The sequence below is a fragment of the Primulina huaijiensis genome, chromosome 8 (assembly GCF_012295235.1).
Source record: "Primulina huaijiensis isolate GDHJ02 chromosome 8, ASM1229523v2, whole genome shotgun sequence".
Lineage (NCBI taxonomy): Eukaryota > Viridiplantae > Streptophyta > Magnoliopsida > Lamiales > Gesneriaceae > Primulina > Primulina huaijiensis.
Window position 1 is genome coordinate 2527880 of NC_133313.1, and position 18346 is coordinate 2546225.

Here is an 18346-nt window from a genome sequence, read left to right on the forward strand (position 1 = left end):
TTTGAATAACAATATTTTTAAACATATCTAAATGTTTAAACTGTGTTTCTATGTCATTTGAAAATACTAAAATATCATCAATATAAACAATTATAAAACTGCTATACTGATAAAAAAAAAATATCATTCATAATTTGTTGAAATTCTGAAGGGACATTTTTAATTCCAATGGGCATAAATGTACATTCATAATGTCCTATTGAAACATTAAAAGCAATTTTATATCTATCATATTCTTTAATTTGAATATGCCAAAATCCTGATTTTAAATCGAATTTTGAGAATATAATAGCATTAACAAGTCTATCTAATAAATCTTTTTTTATTAGGAATAGGATGTCTAATCCATTTTAAAACCTTATTAAGGGGTTTATAGTTAATCACTAATATAGGAACTCCTATTTCCTGTTCAGAATGTTTATTAACATAAAAAACAGTACATGACCAAGGAGATTGAGAAGGTTTGATTAAACCTTAGAATTTATATTAAAAATAAAAAATAATAATTGGTTATTAATCAATTTATGTGTTATGTTATATAGAGGTATGATTGAGATATTGTAAAATATACAAAAATAATTTGGTCTTTAACAAATATTCAAATAAGATCTTAAAAAATAAGTTTTGAGATATCAAATTATCGTCTAATTAAAATATGAATACGGCTATCCAAAATCCATATCCCAAGCTCATATCTTCGAGTAGGTCTCTTGTGATACGGTCTCACAAATATTTATATGTGAGACGGGTCAACTCTACCGGTATTAACAATAAAAATTAATACTCTTAGCATAAAAAGTAATAATTTTTCATGGATGACCCAAATAAGATATATGTCTCACAAAATACGACCCGTGAGACTGTCTCATACAAGTTTTTGGTTAGATCTTCACCCTACCATTTGATAAGAAGTGAAGGGAGTCGATGGTTGTAAACTTGTAGTTGTCATCTATTGCAAAGGTATGGATACTATTATCAGCTACTATTTAGGAATTAATGGTGCTTAATTGACATTTATAATATGTACGGATTAATGCATTGATTTTTAGCTTGTAAAAATATCAGTCAAATTTTTTTTAAATTGGTTTCGACGAAAAATTAATCGAGTGTTATTTGCCGGATAAAATTGAAAGTCGACTTGAAAATTGAAATTTATGTTTTGAGTAAAAAATTTAAAATATTAATTTGTTCAAAATCGATTTCAGGTGAATGAGATATTAATTATTTAAAATTGGTCATTAAGCTCTTTTTAAATTTTAATGTATATAGGAAATGAAATGGAAAGTTGTATGTATTTAAACTTGGTAATTAAGCTCATTTTGAATGTTTAGTTAAAGTCAAATCATGTGAGAGCCAATCGAGGATGAGGGAGACTCAATGCACTGATCGTACTCGAGCCCGTGCGTGACATTGACGCTTGTATGCAAAAGGCCAATTGAATTTTTTTCAGACTGCCAAAAACTCAAAAATACATATATTTTCATCCAATACATTTTGCTGTATATAATTTTCGTTCTTTGTAACAGAAAGTTCGAAAGTATCTTTTGTTCGTCTTGTTTTGTAATTTGGAGTTCTCCTATGAAAATCGTTTTACTTTGAGATATGATTTTCATACTCCATCAGCACTTGTGTTTGAAAAATTCATCTTAAAAAGATAAAATCCAACTATAGCATCGACTTACTTCCAGTCTCAGGCTTGTTATAAAGTTTATCACAACATATCCTAAAACAACTTAGCAACAATTTCAGGTTTTCATATCTTACAGTACCAACAATTTTAAAGCGATTTGTAATATGCATTCTAAAATTGCTTCATCATTTACTGTTCATGTTCAACCAACTGTTATTGCGGTGCATGCGGGAAAATCCGAAAAAGTTTGTGGGTGTCAGAGATGAAACAAAAGATGTTTTATCTCACCACTCTGCATAAGTTTATGAGTGAGAGGGATCCTGTCACGCCTCGAGACCAAGGTTGGTCGATACCGACGTTGTTCAATAATCACATGATCGTCAAACAACAAGTCTTGTAGTACAGTATAACACAAAACCATTTTATATCATAAATACCATCAAATAGAATCGTTTTTACAACGGTAACTCTGAAACGATAAGAATATGCGGAAGCATTTACAATTTGAATTAAAAACTTAAAAGAACAAAACTTAATTAACTTATTCATTTGTCACAATACCAGCCCCAAAACTGATGTCTGGTTCTTCTTCCTCTATTTTTTCTTCTGACTTATCTGTGGAGGGTAGAGTAAGGGGTGAGTGATATGATCGTCACTCAGTAAGCAGAGGTCTTTCGAGCACATACATAACAAAAATACATAAATTTCGAAAACCACATATCATATCATGCATAACATGATTCTCATAATATGTCATCATCATAACCATAAGCATAATTTTGGCCAAAGCACTGAGATTTTTCTACTTTCCATAGTTTACTGATATCAGTCCCTAATTTTTACTCTTCTAAGGGGGTGAGGTCGTATAACAGTTACAATCTAACCGTATAAGGGACATAAATATATCTCATATTGGGATTCCCACCCATATCAAGTTGAATCCTCACTGTTCCAAAATTTAAAACGTATGATAATCATATCAAATTCAAGAAGGGGTAGAAGAAGAATTGCACTCGACCGTAATTTTCGTAGAACGAAATAATTCATAAACGAAATTATAATTTCAAAACAAGCTCACTTACCTTAAACCTGGAAGAAAACGTGAAGAATTTGAAAACCAACTTTAACGCCCCAGATTCAACAACTGTCCCTACTGTACCGTCTTTCAAGCGTGCTTATGTCCTATCTCATACGCACCCTAAGAAATTCCCAAGGGGGTCACACATCCCAAAATTACCCCAAGTCAAGCACGCTTAAATTTAAAATTTTTATGTGACGAGCTCCCGAAAAGAAGATGCACCTTATTGATATGAGTTGTACATATCTAATCTTGTAAGTACTCCTTAACTGCACAGTCACATACCTGAACAGTTTTGAAATCCCTCTCTTTTCGGTGTAAGATCGGTTCATTCATGTTCCTTCCACCTAGAATTCTATCAAAAGCCACTCATTGTCCATGTAATCTCATGACATCGGCGATCACCCTCCGCCTTCTTCGACTCCGGGTCTCAAAGATCCAACCATTTCCGAAGAGGGAACCTACACAGATAAGATGGTTGCATATAAGAGGGTTGCATGTGGTACATGGAAGAACGGTGAGTTTTATGTTGCAACTACATTCTCCATAGCTTGGACAAGACGTTATACAATGTGTATAATATAGTCCAGAATGTAAGGGACTTGTGGAAATATTTGGAAAAGACATATAGGACGGAAGATGCCGGTATAAAGAAATTCATTGTAGATAAGTTTCTAAATTTCAAAATGTGGATTTCAAGGCTGTTTTTGATCCAAATCCGAGACTTGCAGTTGATACTACATGATTTGCATGTTCAGAGTATACAAATAAGTTAACTCTTTTAAGTTAATGCAATAATTGAGAAACTCATGTCATCATGGAAGCATTTTTCAAAATTATCTCGAGTACAAGAGAAATGATATGTGACTTGAAGGATCTAATTGTAAGAATGTAGATCGAAGAAGACAACCGTAAACTATCTGATATTCTAAAGGAAAAACACCTGCGAGAAAAACCGAAACTGACCTGATTCAACCAATATGTTTGAAAATTAATGGGGTGTATTCATTGCAAAGATTTGTTGACTTTTTTAAATAACAGACTTTTGTGGAGTTAATAGATTTTTACTTACTTTTGTAGAATCTCATAGATTTTTAAAGATTTTAACATAATCTTGTAGATTTATTTTGCATGCTTTTTATTGACATTTGTAAAAAAAATTATAGAACCGTATGGATTTTGTAATTTATTATTGTGATTTTTTTAAATTTATTTGAACTAACAATTAAACGTGAATAATTTTTATTTATTTCAAATATTTCACTCTCTCAATATATATATATATAAAGTTAATGAAAAATATCATGTGCAAGAATTTTGAGTTATAATCAAAATCAAGATACAGATTAACTAAATTATAGAAAATAATTAAACATCAAATGTTGTATAATAATTAATAAAAAAATAAATTTTACTTATTAAAAATAATTATTATTTTCAATTTATAGTCAATAAAATATTATAATTTTTGATTATGTAGTGTAATAATTTTTTAAAAATTTTAATAAATAAAATTTTATGAGGTTTTGTGACTGGAACTCCAAAAATAAAATGAACGATGTTAATAATTTTGATTTTAAACTATTGTTAGCAATAAAAAAAATATGTTTTTTAAAAGCATAAATAAAAGGAAAAATAAATGGAAGAGAAAAGAATGAAAATTTTAGTATTTATATTGAGTATGTGAGTTTGAGAGATTTCTCAATTAAATATACATTCAAATCTTTAGGTTGAATCAAAAACATTTTTTGACATTTTATTGTTACATTTTAGGCTTTAATTCTTGTACTTAATAGAATTCTATGGAGTCATTGAAGGTCTATTGACATCTTGAATACTTATAAACTTTTGCAGAGTTTTTAAAAGTCAAGTTTGAACATCACATGAGTTTTTAAAATTCTACAGAAGTTTACATTGAATACCACTAAACTTTTATAGAGTATATAAAAGTCTAGATTGAATACCTCTAGACTTTTAAACTCCACAAAAATTATTAAAAGTTTAGAACCAATACACATCCTAAAACCGAACTTCTTAATAAAACTGAACCGAATTTTCTAATTAATTAGGTTGGTGGGTGATTTTGTTTAAGCGCACATACAAAATTTAATTTGACATACCATGATAGGCACAATTTAGAACGTATATTTTCCTTAGGTGTCGGAATGTGGCAAAAGAAATCAATTAGGTGTCCATCATATATATATTAATTTTCTTGTTCTTTTATTTATCATTCCATTTTTTCTTCTTTGTATGGCTTCCTATAAATGAATTTGCTTGGTCTTTCTAAATTGAGTGGTAAGAAAATATTCATTTACAGTAATCATAACATTAAATTGCACATAGTTGTATCTACAGAAAAACATCCCAAAATTCAAGGTAGTTTTTCTAAGTAGTTAACTATTTTTTACCTAAAAAGACAAAGAACGAGTCATATATTAAAAAATATGGTATTCTACAACGTTAACTTTACTGCTTAAAAAAATTAATTAGAAAAATATTATATATACATATTACACATTGATTTACATTAATTTATATTTTTTCTTACCAAATACAAAATTGTCCATGAAAAAAAATAAATATCTTGTTAGCTAAATATATTTTGTAATTGATAAGACAAAATTGTAAACCAAAATGTACACAAAGACATACGTCAAGCATTACTCAATTAATTAATATCTATTTTTAAATAACAAAGAAAAAGAAAGAATTCAATTTTTCCCCTATTTTTATATTCAATTAGATTAGATATAATTTGGTCATTTTTGAAAATATTTAATTAATTGAATTTTCAAAGCCGGACTTGAAACCATTTTCTTAACCGTAATTAATACTTTGAATTTTGCAATTTAAATATTGCCACCCACCTAATTAATTTCCAATTATTTAAATAATTCATAATTATTTTAAATTTAATGTTCTCCAACTTTATTTTCCTTCCTCCACTTTTTCTTGCAAAACCCTAATTTTTACAAGACTGCAAAAAAATAAAAGGAAAAAAAGAACAAATTTTTTTTTTTTTTATATCATCCAATTTTCTGAATTTTTTCCATTTCATTTATGCTGCTCTGTCCTTGCTCTGCAATGGCAGAGATTGAGACAAGGTGAGTTAAGAAATTTGTAGTACAAGGTATTCTTGGAACAGAGCTCGGTTGTACTTGGGGTGATCTTAGAATATTTAAGCCTGATTCTTGGATTTCAAGATTTTCTGAAGTGGGGTTTTGTAAAATTTTCTGGGTAATTCCTATTCGAACTTGTTTTACTTTGAAAGATTCTATTTTTCCAGAATTATTGTTGAAAGGTGGCTTTTTCAGTTACTCTTGAGTGTTTGAGGTAAAGATCTTTTTTATACTTGTGAGGTTAAGGTTTAAGAATCTTTGAGGGTTTAAGGATATTGTTGCTTTCTGTTTGCTTAGTATATAAATGGAGGAAAAAGAAGGGTTGAATGGTTTTGGGGTTACACTGAAAGGTGATGAAGCTCCCCAGAGCTACATGGTAGAGCCAAGGGTTGAAAATACTAGCCAATATGGTTGTGGATCGACTGCTCAGCCTCTCACGGAGGCAACGCCGGAAAATGTGGCGGCGCCACCAACGGGGATGAAGAAGAGAGGAAGACCGAGAAAGTACGCACCAGATGGTTCTATCGTGGCACTGTCACCTATGCCAATTTCAGCTTCAATTCCGCTCTCCGGCGATTTTTCAGCCTGGAAACAGAGTGGGGTCCGAAAAGTGAACACTTTCAAGAAGAAAAATAAGTTGGAATTGGGGAATCCAGGTAATCTATCTGTTTGGTGTTTTCTGCATTGTCTTAGTTTGCATGATTTGAATAGGTATTGTTTTTATTACATTTTACATAAGGTATGTAGAGCTCAGATTCTTGGAAATCAATTACTCGGCCCGAACAAGTTGGTTGCACTTGCCTACACCACAGTGATGTGCAACTCCCTATTGGATTTTGTGGGACCTACGTTGGACTGCGTTTTATTGATGCTCTGGACAAGGGCCATGTGAATTGTGAGAATGAGCCATGTTTTGGAGATTTCTTTTGAGCTGATGTGACAGCACTCATATCTATCTTTATACTCAATGATTGAAGTGTACATAAAGAACAAGGGACGAATAAAGAACTTGATCGAGTAATGATGAGGATATGAATTGTATGGTGTAACATGTGTGCATTGACTCTAGAAAGACGGGATTTACCGTGACATTGAAGTAATTCGCAACAATGAGGCATCTTTGATCATGTTATTTGCTAAAGTGAACATGTGATCAGGCATGCTTGTTTTGACCAATTGATACCAACCATTATCTGCTACTCAGTTAAAGCTTAGGACGTCTATCTTTTCTTTGTTTGTTGATGATTTACCAATAGTATGCAGAATTGTGCATTTTGTAAACGAGAATGTATGTCACCACCTTTTTTGTGTGTTCATATTGATGAACTAACCATCTGCATCTACATTGGCTTCCAGGGGAGACAAAAAATTTTGAAGAGGAAGAATCCTCCTTAACTACTATTGTGTGTTATGAAATGCATGTTAGTTCGATTAACACATAAAAATCTTGGATTGCAAGGTGGATCAAAATGTCAGGAATATTATAAAAAATCAATGCATTTGATCACAAAATTTTTATGTGATTGCTCTTCAAGATTATTTAAAATTTAACAGGATTTTCCCTTTATTCTTTTATATTTTGCAGGGGCAACGATGGCTTATTCAGTTGGTGGGGGTTTTACACCCCATGTCATCACTGTTAATGCTGGCGAGGTACTTGTAATGAGAACAAGTCTCTTGGTCCTCTTTACATTGATTTTTCACCAACAAAATAAACCTTTGCTTGTCTAATCATGATATCCAATAGAATTTCTTAAAACTTGTTTTCTAAATATGCCGTTGTATCACTTTCTGATGTGTTCTAATGGAATTTATCTCAGTTCACTTTTAGTAATAAAGTAATTCTTGATTTTTATACTTTATCATCTGAGAGAGCTTTCAGTGTGCCTTGTGATATTTTGCCCTGCGTACCCTACGTAAGAAAGGCGTATCCTAAATTCTTGACTAAATGCTTTCTCAAATTAACCATAATCGATTGTTAAACCTACAGAAAAGCAGTCGGCAGTCCAATTCATTACTCGTGGGCATTTGATTTTACCTTATTCCATACCTATCTTATGTCCAGTATAGCTTAAAATAATTTTTAGCTTTTCTATTATGTGTCAGGATGTTACTATGAAGATAATATCCTTTTCTCAGCAAGGGTCTAGAGCCATTTGCATTCTTGCTGCAAATGGTGCTGTCTCTAATGTTACCCTGCGTCAACCTGATTCTTCAGGCGGTACTATGACATACGAGGTAGGGGCAATGTTTTGTTGAACTTTTATGAAATTGTAAGCTCGCAAGAATCATGCAGGAATATACTTATCACTTATGGTTTGGATCTTGATTTTGTGATATCCATAGGGGCATTTTGAATTACTATCTCTGACGGGTTCGTTTATGCCAAATGACAATGGATTCACGAAAAGCAGAACCGGTGGGATGAGCGTCTCTCTGGCAGGTCCTGATGGCCGTGTATTGGGGGGAAGCCTGGCTGGCATGCTGGTAGCAGCAGGCTCTGTTCAGGTTTGAGAATTTTTCTATTAAATGTAAATTATACAAGTGTAGTCTTACTGTTGTCGTAATTGAATGTTAAAATGAGCATTTATATTTGAATTTTTGAAAAATAAGTAACGTTTTTATCATGTAAAATGTTTCTGTTTTGCATAAATACAATCTCGAGATGATTCTTGGCCTGTATTATTTATGTGAAACCATTTTCAATTCAACATAGCAGTAATGGATGTTCTAGAATTAGTGTCACATGATCGATCTGCTCGTGTCTAGGAACTTTAAAGAACGTTGAATTCTTAACCTCGTAATTTGTTTACCATTTTCTTTCAAGAATCACGATGTTGCAACCATTTTCTTTCTTTTTTCAGGTTGTAATCGGCAGCTTTCTTCCAGGGCACCAGCTGGAGCAGAAGCCAAAGAAACCAAATCGTGAGAACACCATAGCATTTACCCCCAGCTCCACCAACCCTATGTCCCAAGAAAGATATGAAGTATCCTTCAACGGGCCGAATCCAAATCTGACACCCCCAGTCTCCTTCCTAGGGAACAACTTGTCTTCAATAAACTCCATACAAGGCTCCAAGATCACAGACATTGATAACAACGATTCATTATTTGGCGAAGATTCTGAAGAGCATAGCCACGAAATAACTTGCTGACTGATACGTGTTTATCGTGGCTGTATCTAATCTTAGCTGTGGTTTTATTGAATATTTAGGCTTACTTCTTCTGACCCGTTACAGAAAAATGACTTGCAGTCATGGCAGTGTAGTAGAGCATGATGTATTGACTTGAAACGAAGTTATTTAGGTTTCTTGTTAAGTAGTACTAGGATAGGAGTTTTCCTGCTTAGTTGTTGATTTCTCTTCTGGTGTGTAACTTTGGTATTAATATTGTTGTATGCATGAAACTGAATTATTGTTTTAAGTTTTAGTTGGAATTTATAATTTAAAAAAAAAAATCCCATTTGACAAGGATACTCTAGCATCGAATCTTGTCTCTCTGAATCGAATTGAATTGTGGGATTTTGCTGTTTTTTAAGGGTTTGGTTTTGGAGAGCACAACTTTAGTTATTTTTTTTTTTATTTGATTGATATTTTTATATATGGATATTTTTATAACTATTTTTGGATATCGTTGTGCATTTAGAATTATCAACTGTGTGTAATAAAATAAAAGATCAACTATGTAAGTGTAAAATATTTATTTTCCCAAATAGTGTTACTATGAATAAAAACCCAAAATATATTATAAACCAAAAGGTTGTTTTATGGGTAAATTTCCCAAAAATGTTCTCATTCCTTGGACCCATTCTTTATTTCAACTCCGTAAAACACAAATGAAGGAACCATTTCCTCCCATCAAGTTTTTCTGAGCAAAATCCTTTGAATTGATGAAACAAGATTAATCATCTCACATCAACTTTCTACATTATTGTTCGAAATCCTTCTCCAGTATCGACACCGAAGCTTGTTTTTTTTTTAATGGATTTTCTGGAGAATGGAAATCTGGACTTGGAACATCTTCAAACCTTGCGTTTTTTGGTACATGAAAATGCAATATACAACTATTTGTGATTTCAATTTTCAGTGATTGTAGTTTGATGAATATATATGTTAGTCTTGGAAAAAATATGAGGAGATTAATTGTCGATCTATAACTCTACAATAACATAATATCAAGATGTATGTGACCTTGAACGATGATTATGATATCCTTAATATGATTCATCCTCGCATTTATATGAAGCTACTTTAAAAATTCCTGGTATATCTTTTTTCCGTTCATTAACTTGGTTCTTGAATGTTTAATACGACTTTATGGTTATAAAATTGGCAAGGGTCGAAAAAGATCGCACACATTCCACAAGTGATGACTAGCTTCAAGATGTCTCGTAATGAATTCCATAGATTCTTGGTTTCGTTGTATTTGTGGTGAGGGATAAGCATTCAAGGATGATGAAGAGTGTAGAGAATATATTAAAAAGTATTTGATTGAGACAACATGCTCGTATTTATGTGTAAAAAAGATAACAAAAAGATTTTCGTTGTTTGTAGTGAAAAAATTGTAAATAGAGAATTTATGCTTCAAGATATAAAACAAACATCTATTTGAGATAAGAAAATGCAACTTAGAATACTCGTGTGGAGAGGATAATTTATGTAGTAGAGAGCTGATAGAGCAGTCAAAACGGGTCAGGTCTGTCGGGCCAGCTCGTCCGCCATGAAAAATAAGCGTTGTCATTTAATGACATATTTGAGGATGGCCGAAACAGATCAGCCTGTTTGGACGGCGGGTTGGGACAAGGTGGATCACTGGATTTTTTTTTTGCTTTTTTATTTTATTATTTCATTTTTTTTTTTGAGAGAAAACACAATTAAACATTAATAGCATCCAACGATGTTACATCCATCAACCATGATGGGTACAAAGAACCCACCCAACGAACAGGTGAAGGGTGGGACAAACCAAAAATAGCTAAGCAATGAGCACTATTGTTAGCTGATCTAAACATGTGACTAACCCCATAGAATTTACCAGATTTTAGGTTTTCTAAAATGTTGGAAACTAAAACACCATGAGGATCACGACCAACTTTCTTGAAGTGCACCTCCTGGACTGCCGATAGTGAATCTGAAAAAACCCACACTCTGTGAAAGCCGCTTTGTAATGCCAGAGTCATTCCAAAGTTGATCGCCCGGATTTTCGCATCCAAACCGTGCCAGACAATCGGTAGCACTCGGCAGCTGCTGCACAGATAATACCCCGATGGTTGCGAATCACAGCAGCTGCACTACACAATCCCAATATCTCATTAAATCCTACATCAACATCGAGACGGAGATGACCTGAAGGAGGAGGCTCCCAACACTTTGATTTCGTCTTTAAAGATGATTCCTGAAGAGTCCCATTCATTTTGCGAGCTTCCTGGAATTGACTGAGATAGGATATGGCCCAATTAACTTTCAAATCAGGTAGTGAGCTGTGTTCACTATGCTTAGCCTTGCATATCCCTATCCATACAGCCCACGCAAGCATAGCAAAGTGTTCAAACTCAGACATCGAGTATCCATCTTTAACACTGATTCCACAATACAAAAAGACAGAAGCTTATAGCCCTTCAATCTACTCCAGAAAATGGTTTCTTTCCACACCCCACACACCTTGGGGCAGAAAATCAGGCTATGGCTGGTAGATGCTATGTAATTTCCGCAAAAGCCACAGCAACATGATGACAAAATGTGTCTCATGAAAAGATTTCCTTCATTAGGCAATAGATCATTACAAGCACGCCATAAGAAAATCCTAACCTTTTGTGGAATATTTAATTTCCAAATAAATTTCCACCACCACTCAATTCCAGAACCCGACTGAGATTCATGGGGATCAAAACACCCTATCTCGAGAAGGTAACCAGATTTAACCGAATATTGGCCATCCCGACCCCATTTCCAATATCTAATATCATCTGTGTTATGATTATGCAATGGTAAATCCAGAATACTATCTGCCTCAAAAGAAGGAAATAAACTGCGTACCTTATCCACATTCCAAGTTCTGTCTGGTAATATTAGCTCACTAACCATCAGCGATTCATTAGATCCTTCCATAGAACTTTTGCCAGAAGCTAACGAGGCTATCCATTTACCTGGGTATGCTTTAATCCGAAGACCATTCCCAACCCGCCATCGAACACCTTTCGGAATCAACCCACGGCTCCACAGTATTGATCTCCAAATATACGAAGGTTTCGATCCTAACTGAGCAGTCAGTATGTCACCATGTCTAAAATACCTAGCTTTAAGAATCTTGGCCATGAGCGATGCGGGATCGCAAATTATCCTCCAGACTTGTTTTGCCAACAGTGCTCGGTTGAAATCCAATAGGCTCCGAAAACCCATACCTCCATATTGTTTAGGTTTGCACATACTCCTCCATTTGATCCAATGCATGCCTTCCCCAGACGAGTTGGACTTCCACCAGAATTTGAAACAGCATTGTTCCAACTCAAGACACAGAGAAACAAGCAGTTTGAAACATGACATTGCATACGACTGTATCGCTTGTAGAACGGACTTGATAAGAGTCTCTTTTCCCCCAGCTGAAAATAACTTAGAAGACCAACCATTTATTTTCTTTAGAAGTCTCTCCCTCAACCCTGCAAATTGGATTCTTTTACTTCGCAATGAAAATGTAGGAAGCCCCAAGTATAACTCATGACCCTTTACCACCGCAATCTGAAAGATTCTGCTGATCGCATTAATAGTATTTGCTGAAGCACTCGGGCTGAAGGTGAGTGCAGATTTATCATAATTCACAAGTTGTCCCGATGCTTTTTCGTAAATCTGCAGGCACTTTTTAATATGTAGACACTCTGTGTCCAAAGCACGAAAAAATATGAGACTGTCATCGGCAAAAAACAAGTGGGAAATAGAAGGGAAATTAGATGCAATCTTAACTCCCTGAAACAAGGAAACATGCTCCGCTTGAGTGAGAATCGTTGACAGGCCTTGAGCACATATTGTAAACAGATATGGCGATAAAGGATCACCTTGTCTAATACCACGTTGAGGGCGAATTTTACCATAGACAGCCTGGTTAACTCTAATAGAGTAGACAACTGATGAGATACATCTCATAATAAGAGCCACAAAGCTCGAAGCAAACCCCAGCTTGGTCATCATTGCTTCCAAAAACTTCTATTCCACTCGGTCGTATGCCTTGCTCATGTCTAGTTTAAGAGCCCCAAATCCAGTCTTATTCCTTTTGTTATTACGGATCCAATGTATGCATTCATAACCAATAATAACATTGTCTGTAATCAACCTTCCAGGGACAAAGGCGCTTTGGTTTTGGTTTATGACTTTGCCGAGAATAGATCTCAATCTGTTTGTGATAGCTCGAGCCACAACTTTATAGCACGTATTACATAGACTTATTGGCCGAAAATCACTCGGTTTTCCAGGAGCTGCCACTTTGGGAATCAGAGTTATGTTCGTTTCATTCCACCCATCAAGTTCGCCTCTGTCATTCAGAATATATAGACAAGCAGATACAACTTCCCTACCCACAATACTCCAGTTTTTCTGAAAGAATAGAGCTGTGAATCCATCTGGACCAGGAGCTTTTGATGGGTGCATGTCAAACAAAGCTTTATAGATATCACTCTCAGTGTATGGCTCCTGCAAAATTTCATTCATAGCTTCGTCCACCAAAGGGGAAATATTCTTAGTTGCTTCCTCAATATCTGCTGCAGAAGGATGGTTTGAGGAAAATAGTTTTGCAAAAAAAATTCAGCATTACATCAGCAATATCTTTTTCATCCTCCACCCACTGACCATTATCATCAATCAACCCTTTAATGTGATTAGATCTTTTTCTTTGCGAAGCAAAAGAATGGAAGAATTTGGTATTCCCATCACCTTGTGCTAGCCAGTTAGTGCGAGCCCTTTGTTTCCAGTGCATCTCTTCCTGCATATCTAACTTCTCAATGATGTTTTCTAGCTCAATAATTCGTCTTTCATTGCTAGAGGCCATCAATGGGTTCATAAGAGCATCAAGTTCTTTTCTTAACGCCTCGAATTTTCGAGAAAGATCGGAAAACCTAGAACCTGCCCATTCCTTTAAGACTCCACTGAACTTGAACAAAGTTCTGGGTAAATCATTTCCCTCACTTTGACTCAACCAGTTTTCCATGATCAAGTTAAAGTCCTCCTCCATCATCCATTTATGTTCAAACCTGAATCTTTTCTGCCCTTTTTTGAAGTTTACCTCACATCCCATCTTCAAGTTTACTGAGATGGGTCTATGATCCGAGCTGTAGTAATCCAGATGTAAGACCTCGGCCATGGGGAACAAAGATTGCCATTCATTGTTACAAAGGAATCTGTCCAGCCTCTCACAAATCAGCCCATTAATATGTCTTTTGTTACTCCAAGTAAAATTATCTCCAATAAAATTCAAGTCATTCAGCATACACAAATTGATCACCTCACGAAACGCTGACATTTGAGACAGAGAACGCATAGAACCTCCAAATTTTTCGCTTTCATAGAGGATTTCATTGAAATCACCTCCCACTAACCATGGTAGATGATTAAGCTCAGGGATATAACATAATTTTTTGAGAAGGTTCCAAGAAATAACTCTAGCCGAAGGAATAGGATTGCCATAAAAACCAGTAAATCTCCAAACATAATGGTCATGACTGACAATACAATCAATGTGGCCATTCGAATAGGAGCAGATTTTAACATCCAAAGGATCATTCCAGATCAACACTAGACCACCTTTCCTACCATCACAGTCTACAGCAAAAAGACCCTTAATCGGAAAATAAGTTCTCCACCAAGCATACTGAGATTGATACAACTTAGTTTCACAAATAAAAACCAAAGATGGGCGTCTTTTGGCGACAAGTCGCCTGAAATCTCTAAATGCACGCTGGTTCCCAAGCCCGCGTGCATTCCATGCTAAGCAAATCATAATGTTCGGCGGGGCTGTGAAACAGCCACCGCCGATTCCTCAACAGATAAAATAATAGAACCTGGACTGTGCTTTGTTTTCTTGTTAGTCGAATCCAAAATCTCCTGATCTTCTCGTGATCTTTTGGTTCCACCTCCAGGTCCCACCAAAACATTTTGTTGTTTTGTTTTTGCCAATTCTCCCCTGGCAAGACGTTTCCACTGTTTTTTCTCTTTCTTAATAGCTTCAGATTCCCCTACCTTCAACTCTTTATCTGTATCCAATTCTCGCATTCTACTGATCTCCTTTTTTGGGCCATAAGATCCCAAATTCTTGGAATGATTAGATTCTGCAATTCCTTGGCTCGGGGTTGCCTCAGACTCATTATCTCCCCTTGCTTTACCGCCCGCTAAATCAGAGTTAACCTGGCCATTTTGCAACAGGTTTTTATAGTTCCCATGCTCAGAATCTGAAGGAGACTCAGTTCCATCACCTCGATCCGACTGAGAGTTTGTATCAGTATTACGCCATAGATTAATGCCTTGACGGCGTAAAGCCGGAGATATAGGGGCTCGCATCCAATTACCAAAAGGCAGAGCATTTTTGTCTTTTGACCCATCTTCACAATCTCTCATAATATGACCCAATTTTCCACAACCAAAGCAAAAATTAGGTAGCTTTTCATATATTAGGACAATGCACGCTTCCTCCATAGAGCTTGGAATCGTCACATATAATCCTTTGAGAAGGGGTTCAGAAATATTTTTTAGTATTCTGATTCTCGCAAACTTTCCCACACAAAGCCCACTGTTCTCCGCTTCCACATCAATCACTTTCCCTACTTTTTCCCCAAGAATACGTAATATATCTGCTTGCTTAAAAGCAAATGGAAGATTGTGCAATTGTATCCACAATGGAACTTCCTCGAAAACCATATCAGCTGGGTTTTGCAACCCTTGTGGCTCCACAAAAATAACCAAATCTTTAAAGAAGTTCCAAGGTCCATCAAGCAGTGCCCTTTTCTTGTCTACCTTAGAATTGAAATCCAGAGAAAATAAATTGTCTCCCACCATTTCAATATTAATACATTTCTTTGCTTGTAAGATCCGAGGCATCTGGGTACGAAAAGATCCAAGGCATCTGGGTACGAAAAGTTTCTCTATTGACCTCCTTCGCTGCGAACACTTTCCCGATTAAACACGATTCCAGACGCTGAAGTCCCCGAGAAGCTAGATCCGACGAAAGAACCACGAGATTCGTGTCTTTAGCTTGCGATAATTTTAGTGAGCATGATATTCAAGACACAAAAAATGGATGTTGTGATAGATCGAGATGGTATTGCCGAACTGTTTGTGTGAGATTGATGCAGTAAATAATAACTTAAAACGGTTATTCATTTGTTTTAATGCACATGCAGTTGATTTTGCTACTTATCGTAGACAGTTGATATTTTATTGACAATATATAATTTATGTAGTACAATTATTGTATGATGTTTGATATATAGATTGGGTGTGTTTCAATGATTATTATCATCAACATCAAATACTATGACTCATTCCCGAGTTGTTTGTTTGTCTCCGGCCTTCAAAGCACGTGTATCATGGTTAGGATTCAAATTAAAATTCATTTCCTTCACCTTAAAAAACTTAAAAAACAAAAAAAAAAACAAAAACAAAAACAAAAACTCATTTCTTCTTGTTCTCTAATTTCTTTTCGATTCATGCTGAAAAAACATTTCTTTTAACTTCCATTAGTTCTAAGTTCCAACATAAAGATGACCTGACTAAATCTTAATTCAGTACCAGAAAAAATAATAAAATTCAACCCTCACACAAAATAAAAGTAACATATGATGCCAATAATAGATATAAAATTTATATTTACTTATTTATTTATCATGTTTTTTTCATGATTTCAAACTCACCGATGATTGAGTCATAAGTGAAAGTTTGAGCAATCTCTTTTTTAATGTACATCGATAATGAACTAACCACAAAATCAACTTCCATCTTATTCCGTAATGACAATCTTCATTGATGAAAATGCACGCTCTGAGGGCAGAATCAAAATAAGTCTAATCGATCCACAAGATAGTAATTCTTTTGTTTTCTTATCGCAATGAATGACACAACTCTTGAAAGAGTTAGCACGCACATTCTGAAAATGTTGATTGCGCCAATGTCGATAGCAAAAAGTTCCATCAGCCACCTCGGTTTGGTTTTGTTCTTAAATACACGATACAACGGGATCAAACAAAATAAGAAAACTACGAAGTGAGAGCCCATCGTGTATCTCCTGGACGTTGTGATGTCCCGACTTGATTTTTTCCTCTTCCAGTTTCAAGATCATTAGTAGATAGCAATTCGAGTGACCTGAGCAATTTGTAATCGATCATTGCCGCACTATAACAGCTAAGTGTGAGAAATGTTTGATAGGTATAACACTTTGAGCTGTCGCCACTAATATTAATTGTAAATGATGAGCAAAGCAAGCAGTAAACATAATATGCATAGTACTAGCGTCCCTCATAGCCTTGTCCTTGAATGTTTTTTACGAGAAGATAATTGCGAGATAGAACACCACAAATTTCCATACATAATCCAGGATCTCGTTCAATAGCAACATTATCTTTATCAATATTTTGAAGAAGGACGGGTTAGTCTGTTTAGATTCACATATTAGCGAAAAAAATTTCACTATAATATTTTCAAGAGGGTTAATTTATTAAATTTATTTTGGATTTGAACACAACACTTGATAATATAGTCCGAGGTTTTTTTTTCTTTATCATTCCAGCGTAAAGTCTGGTGCCAAGTTAAAGTATTTAGAAGGGTGATGAATTAGCCCAAAGAGAGTTTAATAGAACATTTCCTCCCTTTCCCGTCTCTGTGAGAATTAAACAAAGTTTTGTGTTAGTGCATCCCAAATTGCATTGTTAAGGAAAAGAGAAAACTATGTGTTTTGAAAAAATTGAGTTTTCAAAAATTAATGTCGGTTTCAGGTACGACATCTTGAGATAATAATATGAAAATAAAGTATAAAATTGGATAACGAGATTTACGTGAGAATCCCCTAAAAACTATTAAGGTAAAAAATACGGACAAAATGAAAAAAAATTTCACTATAATATTTTATGGTGAGAATACACACTCTTAATACAGAATAACAAATATCTCACAAGTATAATAGAACTAAGTACTCAAAACCTATGAGATGAGAGAAAAACTCAAATGTCATACTTGAACACATGTTTCTTCTTCGTCTGAATACATATTTCTGTTTCAAAATTTTCTATCGTTATGACAAAACATTAACATGTGTCAATCATTCAAAAGAACTCACCACCATTAATTTGTTGTATGTCACCAACCAATCATTTGCCTATAATTAAGGGATGACTCGTCCCTAGGTATAGACTAAAGTCTAAAACTAAAGAATTTATATAAATTCAATCTAAATCCCTTGCTAAATGATTAAGGCAACAAAAATTCGTCATAAAATAATTTATACTAAAACCCCATCCAATTAATTCCTCTCTGTCACAGCCACAAA

The 18346-nt window shown here is 34.6% G+C and overlaps 2 protein-coding genes across 2 annotated transcripts; one reads left to right on the plus strand and one right to left on the minus strand.

Annotated features, from left to right (window-relative positions):
- Positions 1 to 5650: 5650 nt before the first annotated feature.
- On the plus strand, positions 5651 to 9253 carry LOC140983068 (AT-hook motif nuclear-localized protein 1-like). Its single transcript, XM_073449965.1, has 6 exons — positions 5651 to 5948; positions 6128 to 6486; positions 7416 to 7483; positions 7937 to 8068; positions 8177 to 8338; positions 8695 to 9253. The coding sequence occupies exons 2-6, from the start codon at positions 6135 to 6137 to the stop codon at positions 8983 to 8985; spliced, it is 1005 nt and encodes a 334-aa protein (XP_073306066.1). The 5' UTR covers positions 5651 to 5948; positions 6128 to 6134; the 3' UTR covers positions 8986 to 9253.
- A 1752-nt stretch (positions 9254 to 11005) lies between these two features.
- Positions 11006 to 13008, minus strand: LOC140982929 (uncharacterized). Its single transcript, XM_073449718.1, has 2 exons — positions 11678 to 13008; positions 11006 to 11408 (listed from the first exon to the last, which is right to left on the minus strand). Exons 1-2 carry the CDS (start codon positions 13006 to 13008, stop codon positions 11006 to 11008), a joined length of 1734 nt encoding a protein of 577 aa, XP_073305819.1.
- Positions 13009 to 18346: the final 5338 nt, after the last annotated feature.

Excerpts from the sequence above, each read along its gene's own strand:
- LOC140982929 (XM_073449718.1), bottom strand. The coding sequence starts at position 13,008 with ATGACCAAGCTGGGGTTTGCTTCGAGCTTTGTGGCTCTTATTATGAGA. Across the intron at positions 11,409-11,677 it reads TCGGGTTCTGGAATTGAGTG|TGTTAAAGATGGATACTCGA; the intron begins GTGGTGGAAATT and ends TTGTGGAATCAG.
- LOC140983068 (XM_073449965.1), top strand. The coding sequence starts at position 6,135 with ATGGAGGAAAAAGAAGGGTTGAATGGTTTTGGGGTTACACTGAAAGGT. Across the intron at positions 8,069-8,176 it reads GCGGTACTATGACATACGAG|GGGCATTTTGAATTACTATC; the intron begins GTAGGGGCAATG and ends TGATATCCATAG. Across the intron at positions 8,339-8,694 it reads TAGCAGCAGGCTCTGTTCAG|GTTGTAATCGGCAGCTTTCT; the intron begins GTTTGAGAATTT and ends TTCTTTTTTCAG.